General features: G+C 38.1%; 1 protein-coding gene across 1 annotated transcript in view; it reads left to right on the top strand.

The window, feature by feature from the left end:
• The window catches only part of LOC140932352 (uncharacterized), a 22,720-nt gene extending 13,492 nt beyond the window's left edge, over window positions 1-9,228 (top strand). The window contains exons 4-8 of the mRNA XM_073381969.1: window positions 430-691; window positions 4,320-5,120; window positions 8,155-8,323; window positions 8,867-8,953; window positions 9,185-9,228. Coding sequence (XP_073238070.1) covers window positions 430-691; window positions 4,320-5,120; window positions 8,155-8,323; window positions 8,867-8,953; window positions 9,185-9,228 — 1,363 coding nt within the window. The remainder of the gene's footprint in view (window positions 1-429; window positions 692-4,319; window positions 5,121-8,154; window positions 8,324-8,866; window positions 8,954-9,184) is intronic.
• The last annotated feature ends 2,335 nt before the right edge of the window (window positions 9,229-11,563 follow it).

The following is an 11,563-nucleotide window of genomic DNA, read 5'->3' as shown; positions in this document are numbered from 1 at the left end:
TTTCTGCTTTCTTAGGCGTTGATATATAAACATTTTCCTGACAAGGTTCACCTGGATAGTTGGAAAGAAACAGAAAAAGAAAGAAACCAAACATTGAAATTGTGCTTACCCTAAATAAAAGTAACATAATATAATATTTCCACAACTTAATTAGGTGAAGAAATTATACACAGTTACTGAAAGAATGGAAAGAAACCTTTAGCAGTGGGAAAAATAGACTGCAAAACAGCTCGTATTTTTGCTTTGGTTAAGAGTTAAGAACGTGTGCGCGAGCAGGCAAAAAATGTCTGGAGTGAAGGTGAAAACGGACAGTGACACTGGGAGAGACAGAAAACTTGTTACTTAGATAATGACCGTATTATATGACTACTTTCTTTTACTAAGAACCGTGCAGCTACAAAATCGTGTAAACATTCTTCTCTTTTTCAGTGCTTGGAACAGTAGTTCAAAGAGAATCTACAGAAAACCGTTTGATTCGTCAATTGCCTGCGGCAAGGCAAAGGAAATAGTGTTTTATACCAGCTTAATTAGAGAAGAAAGCGTTTTAAGCGTTTTTCGTGATTTGAAGAAAGAAGCTGTCCACTTGACTATCAATGGATTTGAATTAAAGGTGTCAATTGGCGGTTGTTGGCCTAATTTTTGCTACGGATACCTTCGCCTGAGTGCAAATGGAGGAGGTAGCAAAATTCGAGTAACGCTAGTTCCACGCGAAAATAAAGGTAATTAATTAACATCATAGCCAAGTATGATAATAGTCTGATTATGTCGATTCCAAGCGTTCGCATTCCTCCTAAGCATTTGTGAAGTTTTACGTTCCCACGGTGGACCATTTGCGCTCAAATGTGTGCACAAGGGGTGGGCTTTTTGCAATTCTTTCTTAGTGGTGGAAGTTAATATTTTATTCGTAAGAAAAAAAGTGATATACTAGACTCTTGAAGTGTGTGAAAGAAGCTGAAAGAACCTTCCATCGTTGAGAAATAGGACGAGAAAAGAAATTAGACCTTTCCTACCAAGACGTCTCTAAGGTGTCAAACTGGACTAAAGTGACAGAAAGAGAATGCACAGAGGCCAACTGAACATTAAGACGGAGTCCATCACGAAATTGAGTTATTTTAATTTTCAGTGGACAAAAACCTTGTACCAGAATAATTAAAACAATATTGCATTCTTTTTTACACTTTTCAAGGGTTATAGATATAATTTAAATTAGCTTTCTGTAATAACACTAAGGACAATTTCTCATGGGAGTCCGAGAAAATGAATGTCAAATTTCACGAGAATTGTGAAGACACCAATCTCAAACTCATTAATTATTCATGACGTTGTCATCCAACCAGAACGCCCCAGACGTGTTTGGAAACGATTTCAAACCCATTTGTAAAATGCTTCTTAATCTGCATACATAAAGCAAGACCAACGCATGAAGATAAAACCTTTATTTTAGTCATAGAGTTACGATACAATAAAGTTTAAAGCAAGCTTATTTACTACCAATATTAAATGTAACAGTATCAAAGTATCAAAATAAATAATGGCAAGGGCCACATAAAGAAACACCACTGCATCTTTGTCCGAATCATCGAGAGGATTAAATCCAACTTCTCATTCTAGATCCTTTCCTCCGTGAAACAAAGTATTCCACACACAATCTGGTATAACGTCTTGGCTGGATATCTTTCCTTCAACGGTTTTGCAACTTCTTGGATAAACTTTGTCAGCCATTAATTAAGGCTTAAAGCATCCATATGAACTAACGAAACTTCCAAGGATTGAACTTTGTGCAGATCATAATGTTAGAAGAAACCGCCCGGTTTCAACGTTGCAACTTTAGAAAATCGAGCCTTGAATTCGCCAATCATCAAAAATTCCAGCCGCCATTTGTTTTTATATCGTAGACTTAGATATGACGCTAGCCACACACGTTTCTTCTTCTTCTTCACAAGTTCTAGGACATCTAAATCTGCATCGTGCCATCTGCATTGCGAAGCAACATGCTTGCTCAGAAGTCATAAACCGCTAAGTAAGAACGTGGCATTGAATGCATATGAAATAATATTACGCACTAGCAAGCACTAAGTAGCTGACAGGTTCGCATTCTCAAATAAACTGTGTTCAGTGAATTCAGAAAACTTATTAAAATGATAATTTCTACTTATTTTCTTTGTTGGAGAAGTAATTTCAAAACCTCGTGCTGCGGGTTTCATCAGGTTTCCAAACGCGAGAAAACACTTGAAACCACGAGGCCGCATGCAACCCTCGCACTCGTTTTTTTGAATAGTACGTCAAATTCTGAAAATTTCATGTGTAAGATTTCATTTTGTGAAATTTGACATTAATTTTCTCGGGCTCCCATAAGGAATTTTCTTTGTTGTTATTACAGATAACTAATTACACCTATAGCCATTGAAAAATGTGAAAAAAGAATTCATCATGCTCTAAATAATTCTAATACAAGGTTTCGTCCACTGAAAATTAAAATTACTTAATTTCCTGATGGATTCCGTCTTAATATATTTGCCACAAGGGCAGTGTTATATACTTAAGTAATTCACAAAGTAAACCTCTTTGGTTTGCAGCTTACTTTAAACAACTTCCATCAGCCAAAGCTGCACGTGGCTGTCTGCGTTTTTTCAAAGGCTTAGGGCCAGTCCTCCCGGAGGGTGAGTAACTCTGAGAATGTGCTATTCACTCATGGATAGATGCTGGATACCTCTAACAAACTTTTGTAAACCAGTGTCTCTGAGTTTCTCGAGTATCACTCGTTAAAGCGGCGTAAGCCCAAATTCCTATTGCTAAGCTATATCTTTAACATTATGAACGTTTTCACTGGGTATTTACAAATATGTCACTAAATAGGCCACTTGCACTATGAGGACACGTGACCAATGCTTCCTTAAAACAATGAATTGGAATCCTGTTGATGACAAAAATTGACAGAGAGCATAAAAATTATCTTAAACCCGAAATTTGAGAGGAAACGCATATTTAAGGGAGATATTTTATGGCACTTTGATTTTTCACCAAAGTAGTATGATTTGTATTGGCCGCCATGTTGGAGGGCACACTCTTGCCCTCCAACATGGCGGCCAAAACTGCTTTTTGCTTGAATCTTGCTAAACGTTTCATAGTTACGCTCAGATGTGCTGTAAACGTTACCACATCATCTTTTCAACAATTTCCTTGAAGTTTAAGTGCAAAATTTTTGTTCAGAAAGAGGTAATTCGTAGTTTTAAAAATCACATTATGGTTATGTGACCAGCTACGAACTTACTCATGTTAAGAAAATGGTGCGGGTTTGAAAAACTAAATCACTATTATTTTGTTCAAGATGTGAGCCACTAAGCGTTTTTTGAAGGCAAAATCATATAACTTTTATTTTCAAAAAATGACGTCACGAGACCTCTTAGTGCAAATAGCCTATTGCCACAAGGATCTTTTGAACCAATATTGTTATGCCATTTAAGAGCACATCCGTGCAAATATCAGCAATAGTGCGACAAGGTTCATAAAATCAATTAAGAACTTCACATAGTTCTTTCCTCGAATGGTCTCTTTTTTCTGTGAAAACAACGATGAAAACGCTTTTACGCCCCAGCGCCGATTTTGCAAGTCCAAAACAATGTTGCAGCAGGGTCAAGTTTACACGACTCGCTTATCGAAACAACCGCGCCAGAAAAAAACGATTTTTGCTCGAATGTATCGTATAACTTGTCATAAACTAAACCCTGTGATTTCATGAGATTAATGCAATCTAAGTATTTCCAAAAGTGGAAAAAAGGTGGAGCTCTCTGTTTTTACCCTTACGCCGTGGTCAAAAAGCAGCACAGATTTTCATCATGTGCCTTTGATCAGCATTTGTAACATTGAGTAAGAAAATACCACGTTTATGATTTACGTTCTTTACAATCACTGAACGCGTGACAAAATTCCTATTTAACAGTTTTAGGATTTGGCGCCCCTGTGAATGGAAATCAAGTTCAAGAAGAAGTTGCTGGTTTGTATTTTCCCTAAATAAAAGCATCTACATGAACCGACCAGGAGGTCAGTTTCGACCGTAGTCAAGACTAAATGCAGACTTCCGTCCCATACGGACGGACCTAGGCCAGTGAAAAACTTTTTTTTTCTCAGTTGAATGAAGGGGTCTATTTTCAAATAAATAAGTACGCTTTAAGGCTTGAAAAGCAAACTCATTCTCTCATTTGACCGTCCACGGTTACTTTTATTTATACTTCTCCATGTTTGTTTCTAGTATTGCTTTCTCGGCCGAGTTGCCTGTTTCTTGCTTGCTTAATGCAAAGCATACCGCTCACTGATTATAGTATTTTATATTTCCTGAAGGGGAAGCGTCTGATCCGAAACTCGAATCTGAGTCTGAAGGAGAAGATTCTCATCCTGAGCTAGAGCTTAACTCTGAAAATGAATCCAATTCTGAACTTGAAAGCGAGTCAGAGCTTGGGGATGCAGAACCTGGAACTGACTTAAGACTTGAAGCCGGGTATGAACCTCAACACGAGAAGGCTAAACTTGAAGCGGGGTGTCAACCTGAGCAAGAATCCCAATCTGAGCTCAGTCACTATGCGATGGATAAACGTCCACATGGAATTTGCCTCCTCATAAACAATGCAACAAATTTGCCGCACGTAGAAGAGCAAGTCATCGATTTTTTCAGTCTTCTGGCGTTTGAAGTGCAAGTCAGACGAGGTCTTTACAAATATCAAGTTTATAAAGTTGCCCACGAATTTGCCAGAATGAATCACAACCAATTCAACTTGTTTGTGTGCGTTCTCATGTCCGTTTGCGAGCAAGACCAGGAGTTCTGTGATGTCGATGGAAAGAAGGTCGCCATTGAAGACTTGATGTCAGAGTACAAACCTTCTGTCCATTCCTCATTGACGAATAAACCTAAACTGTTTTTCGTCATGAAATTCACTACGCAGCGCTCCAAACTGAGGAAAATTCGATCAATACCGATAGATGGCTCAACAACCAAAGATGAAACACCATATTCTCCCTGTGACGCGTTTGAAGAGACCTGTCCCAAGGAAGCCGATTTCCTCTTATATTCTGTCACCTCTATTGTTGATGAAGAAATGCAGGATCCACAATCATCGTTTATTCAAGTAAGCCTTTTTTATAATTTCTTGAATTAATTTACTTTTAGAGGAAAACCTAACGCGAAATCTTAAGTTTGTTTTTTTAGATGCAAGGTACATATTCTGTTATCTTTATCGCAATAGTTTGATTTATGGTAATAGCTATAGTATTAATTGTAATTTTTTATTGTTCTTTTCGTCCATGACTCAGACTGAAACCTTCCTAGGACTTAAAACATCTTTCTTAGAATATGAGCCAATCCAAGAAAAGCATATTTTTGCACTGTTTTGTAATGTCTGGTATCTCTATTATGCTCTCAGTCATCCTTAAACTTCTCTGTCACCGATCGCATAAGATTGATAATGATTGAGTAACCCTGTTGACATTTTGAAGAATCGATTCAAAACCTACCTTTTAAAAGTGGCTTTTAACTTCTAATTAATTTTCTTTAAATTTTAACCTTTAAACTTTTAATTATTTTCCCTTATTTATACTTATTGATACTTTGATTTTTACTTTTGTATAATTATACTATACTTACCGGTTTTTATTGTAAAGCCCCATGAGCAAATAGTGATAATGGCGCTTTATAGATGTTTTGAAACTGTGAAAGGTTTGTTTTATTATCATTATTGTTATTATTTTAACTATTGCAAAGGTGATCTTTTCACATCTGAAGATATCATTGTGTCACCCGAAAGTTCGCTTAGTATTTCATTGGTGTTTATGTAGTGATCGTTTTCTTGCACGATCAAGGTACAGCCACCGTCTGATTTGCTCAAGTTCTTGAGTACCAGACTGTGAAGCAGCAGGCCCGGGTTGACTTGTAAATGGTTAGATTTTCTTGTTCCCTCGGATAAGGACGAAAAGTGACACCTCGAACTTCGGATCTAGCCCGAGTTACGGGTTCAAGCCCGTTGCCGTCGCCTTGTTTTCCTAGACTGGAAACTTTGCTCCACTTTGTCTCTCTTCACCCAGGTGTATAAATGGGTGCCTTAAAATATAGCGCTGGGGGTAACCCTGCAATGAACTAGCATCCCATGTAGTGGGAGTATAGCAATACTTCTAGTCGCCTATGTTGCTACAGTAACCGGGAATTAGGACCGGCCTGATGGGTCACTTCGCTCGAACGCAGACTCCCTTTTTTATCGCAGTACATTCACTTTATCTGACTTTGTGAGACCTAAAAGAATCACTTAGGACGTAACAAATCTTTGGCGCTGACCGTCACTGGTAAGGGGCATTTACAACTGAATACTTCGTTCATTGTTTAGTGCATGCGCGAGAAGCAGGCTGGCAAATTCCCCGACCAGTGAGTTTAAGTCTTTGATTTTAGTTTATTCCCTGGTCGCCTTCCAGGACCAGCCTAGTCTCAGATTGGTTAAAATTTTGACAGGTAAATTCATACGTAAAAACTAATGCAGTATCTAGGAATTTGTTTACCGACAACTAAAGGTTTTGGTAATTTTATTTAAGTTCTTATCTTTTCGTGTTTTTCTCCACTGCTTTCACAAATGAAATGTCATCTTGACTAGTAAATATTTATATCACCCGGGGTCCGGCCCACTAACTTGTAATATTTCAGTTCATTGTTTTGTGGCGATGCTTGAAGGAGTTTGACTTGACGAGCGATTGTCAGAGATTTCTGAATCCATCAAGGTTAGGTCTGTACAATCGATCCACCAACTTTTGTCAGCGCTGGTTAAATTGATATGTTATTTTCCTTTTCCCGTAGAATCCCTGCGGCGATTATTTTGTCCAGGTTTTTTTATGTCACTTATTACGGTAGCGAAACAAAAGGCCCACGTCGGATACATAGCCTAGGAAAAACCGCTCCTTCACAAAGAAGTCAGCATTTTAAGTCGCAGGAAACCTTGTAAAAGTCGTGAAATTCACGTTCCAAAGCGTATTTGGCTACTCTCGCCAAAATACAAGACACGCAATGCGCTAGGTCGCGAAGAGTCACTCGAGCTGTATTCTATCCTTTGATCTGATTGGCCAACATCGAAACAAAAGGTTTCACGTCACGGAAATCGTTTTGCCGCTTGGGTTCGCAGACATTATTTTTCGGAGGGAGAGAAGCGACGACGGGAAATAGGTCTGCGGTTCGCGGGCTAATGGCTGCGTTGTGTAGCGGGGTTTCAGTGATGTTGTTTAGGCAAGCTAGATTTTCTAAGTGTACCATTGTGAAATTGATTCATTTCAATTTTTTTGCTATAAGTGTGTGACTGTTAGCATGCAATGGAAGAGATTTTCATTCTAGGTCTGTTTGCGGTATCTATTTTTTTTCTTAAATCACCCAACCCCTCCCTCAAAAGGCATGTGGAGGGCCCTTAAAGTTAAGTATAGATTTGAGGACTTCTTTCTAATGGCTTGAAGTCTGTTGGTTTAAAATGTATTGCTTTTATCATCAGTATACAAACCGAAGCTTCGCTTTTACGTCTTGGCTAAATCCCCTTTGCGGTTTAATACAAAAACGTACCTTCAGTTATTTCCCTGTAAATAAATATCGTTCTTATTTTTTTGTAGTTGTATATAGATATTTACATTACATTAACATACTCCTCTTCGTTTTATCTTTCTTTTCCTTAACTTTGCCGTCACGAGAAAAGGTAATTTAGCAATCATGGATCGCCTTTACATTATTTTTGAGGATGGCCATGTCTGGTCTTTTATTTGTTCTTTCGAACAGTTTGAATCCTAAAAACCAATAGTAGTTTTATGTTCTTTTATTTTTATCTAACCTTTCCGGGACATGTTTGTACCACTCTTCCCTGCATTCAGGTAATATCTCATACACAATTCCAAGTGACCATTTGTGCCTGTTTAATGTGTCCTCCACAAATTCAAGTGTTCTAGAGGTAGATAACAATACGCTGCTCTGTTTAAAATGGACTATCTTGTTCCTGTTACATCTTTTTTGCATTCTTGCATGGTGTGTTTTTCCATCGGTGCTACAGTAATTAAGAAAGAACTTCTTTGAAGCTAACATTTTTGTAAACGTTTTTACTTCTTTTTCATATTTTGCTTTATTCAGTCAGTACTTCCTTTGTTTGACAGGTTTTCGCGAATGTTACCAAACAATATGGGCACCTCAACTATCATTTGCTTGAGCTGTTAGTTAAAGTCAACGAGCAGCTGAAAAACATAGGAGATGGCCGAACAGACGGGCTACTTCCGTTTCGAGTCCCTTACCTCACGCGTACGCTCAGACGTAGATTGTCTCTAGGTACACCAAATGAATTATTTCTTTTAAATAGCCATAAATTATCCATAATTAAGACATATTTCTCCAAAGTACGAATTTGCGTTTGAAGGCAAACAATGAAACGAATCCCTCAAGTTTGGCTAGTCCCATTTTGTGAAAAAGTCCGTCATAAGAAAATCATTTTTTTCCTAATTAAAGTATACTCTGTGGACGTGACACACCCAACAACTTCGTTTCAAGAGCGAATATATCTGGACATTCGCAGGAGGTGCTCTACGAACGTTTGGGTGATGAACCCTTAGCTTATACCAGACCAAAAAAGGTCCTTGTCAGGGTACAGTAAACGTATCTTTGTTCCTTTCGGTTTCTTCATCGCTTGAACAGTTTGTATACATGAAATAATTCAGTTGAAATCGATTCCAAATATTGATTGATTTCAAATATTTTACAAATATATGAAAATCCAAAATGGACGCGAAGCTCGCACTCTTACAAAACTGAAGTAAGCTAGACTATACCCAAAAGCAGTGTTCATATCTGAAATTGAATATTTCTGTTCTTCAGAGTTTGCTCGTCCTCTTTATGCACCTCTCCCTGCTTGCAATACTGAGCCTCAGCGTGGGAACGACGAGATTCACAACGGGCTTAAAGGTTAGTTTTATTTATAAAGTCACTCGTATAATCAGGGACTGCGGAACAAGTTTGAGAGTCGGGGTGTCTAATCCAAACACCTAAGCGTGACCATACAAGAAGGTCGGGGGCATTCGTCCCCGGGGAAAATTTGAGATTTTGGTGTTCTGAAATGATTAAAAATTAAATGCGTCCAAAACTGTTTTCCGTTAATAATAGTTGTGCAAAAGACTTTTTTTTTTCCTGCTATAGCTTGGAATAGCTATAGGTATAGTCAGGAAGCTGCCGCTACTTGAATGAAAGTAGATAAAAGTGGTCCATTCTCAAAATATTTAGGACGGAATAACCCACGTCTGTAGTTATAAAATATTTAAGACCCCATTGACGAGTTACTCCTCGTTGTTGCACCTCGCGTTTCACCCTAAATGGCTCAAACCTACGACCTAGCGTTGTTCAATTGCAGTTTTCTTAACATTTCGTAACTTTATCTCCGTGCCTAACAAAAACAGCCATACCAAGAAAATCTGTGGAAAAGATAAAAATAAATTAGTTTTTGTAAGTTAAGAACCAAATGAGCCAGATGACATATGTTATTTTTCTTACCTTTCTTACCCTCTCAAAAGGGGTGGGACTGGAAGGGGATAAAGCCCCCCAGCCCCACCCCTCCACGGTCCCTGAAAAATTAATGACATAGTGATCATGTCCTCACTCATTCCTGAATGAAGGAATGAAAGAAGTACTTTATGTATTATTAAGTATCAAATGTATTTAGCTTCAAATTAAAGATAACAAATCGGAGACACTTTAAATAAGTAAATAAAGAAACAAAGACATCGTGATTGAAATAGGTTGTTCCTCATCATTATATGTGTTGCACTGGTAAATAAACGATACGGGTCATCAAAGCAAACTGATAAACATTAAGGCCGTATTTATACATGTAAAAACAGCACATTTCATCTGAAATAAGGCGCGTCTTATCTGGAACAGGTGTTAAGGGCTGTTCTTAGATAAGACTCGTCTTAGGTAGAGCTAATAAGACGAGAGAAACTTCGTGTAAATAATTTTCGTGTCTAGAAGCCAACGCATAGTACGCATGAGTTTTTTTAAGATTGAGTGGGAAAATTTTCGCTTGCCTCTCCGAGGACTGGCGAGGAAAAAAATTGTTTACAAATTTATAACAACGCTTTTTCTTTTCCCCGAGTTGGTTCCAGCGACTTTTTATTTCTTTCTTTGTTCTTATATTATTATGACCACGCCAACAAATCAGTTAATTGAAAGGGAAAAATAATATAGTTTTTCAAGTGCAGAAGAATAAATGGTCTTATGATAACGCGCTGATATGATAACTTCATTTGCAAATCTGATGCGCATATGAAAGGAATTATGACATTCGAAAAACTAATAAAATAGAAAAATCCACGCAATGTTGAGAGTGTTCGTCAAGAAAACTTCTTCCTCTCTCTAAATTTGAAAGATAATACATAGATTTAACCAAGGCCAAAAGCACAGCCCTAGAGGGATCTTTTAAGAAATGTTATTATTCATTCAAAATATTTCCCCAATTCTGATTGGCTAAAAGTACACGTTTAAATCACCATAACCAGTTACTGATGACCAAATTTGGAAGAATTTTGACTTTAACGAGGAAATGACGTCAAAAATCCAGCGTTTTCGCAGGTTAAGGCACCGTTAACCGAGAAGACCTGGGGACGAGGTTGAGTTGTTTTGGTTGTGAACTTAAAAAAATGGCGGACATTTCACTCGCTTTAAGAGTAAGAACTAGGCGAAAAAATAGCTAAAAACACGGCAAGAACAGCAAGAAGACAACTCGAAGGGCGACATCTGCTATTTGGAGAATATTTGCGGAGCTGGACAAACCTAAACGTACACTGTCGAAGATGAACTGAACATCTATGGATCGATGGAGGTAAGCATGTTTTAGCTATGTTTTTAAACTTGGAATTATTTTGAATGAATAATAAAACAGTTATTGAATTCGGCTTTCGTATCATATGAAGAATTTTGGAGATCTCGGAGGGTGTTATCCGCCTCGGCCTACGGCCTCGACGGATAACACCCTCCTCGATCTCCATAATTCTTCATAAGATACTCAGCCACATTCATGAACTGTTAATTTTTCTCAAGTAATTCAACTTTTGCCGTTAGCAGAAAGCAAAGGTTTCCACCTTTTAAAAAATGGGCCTGAGATCAATTGAAAACCAAAAACTAATCAGCCGAAAACTTTTTAAAAAGTCACCTTAATGAGTTGTATACCCGAGCCCGCAATACAGTCATGTCTCACTGTTCAGCGGATACCCTTTTGACAGCTGTGAATTGACTATAACATGGATGTCCAATACCAAGTTAAACACAGATATATATATCCCTTAGACTCCTAGTAAGTGTACCATTTCACATCCGCTAACATGAAGCGGCGAACGTACATACGTACGAACGATTTTGTCAGAGCCAAAATTTCTTGGATGCACAGATAACCAAATTTTCATACCCCTGGCGCTCCGCAGCGCTCGCTTTGCGCTTCGCGCGCTTAAGCTACGCTAATACATGACTTTTTTTTCCATAAAGTAGCCTTTGTTAAGTCACTCCCGAGGGTTTGACTACCCCAAT

Source organism: Porites lutea, chromosome 3, assembly GCF_958299795.1.
Source record: "Porites lutea chromosome 3, jaPorLute2.1, whole genome shotgun sequence".
Lineage (NCBI taxonomy): Eukaryota > Metazoa > Cnidaria > Anthozoa > Scleractinia > Poritidae > Porites > Porites lutea.
This window is presented reverse-complemented; position numbering and strand designations above follow the sequence as displayed.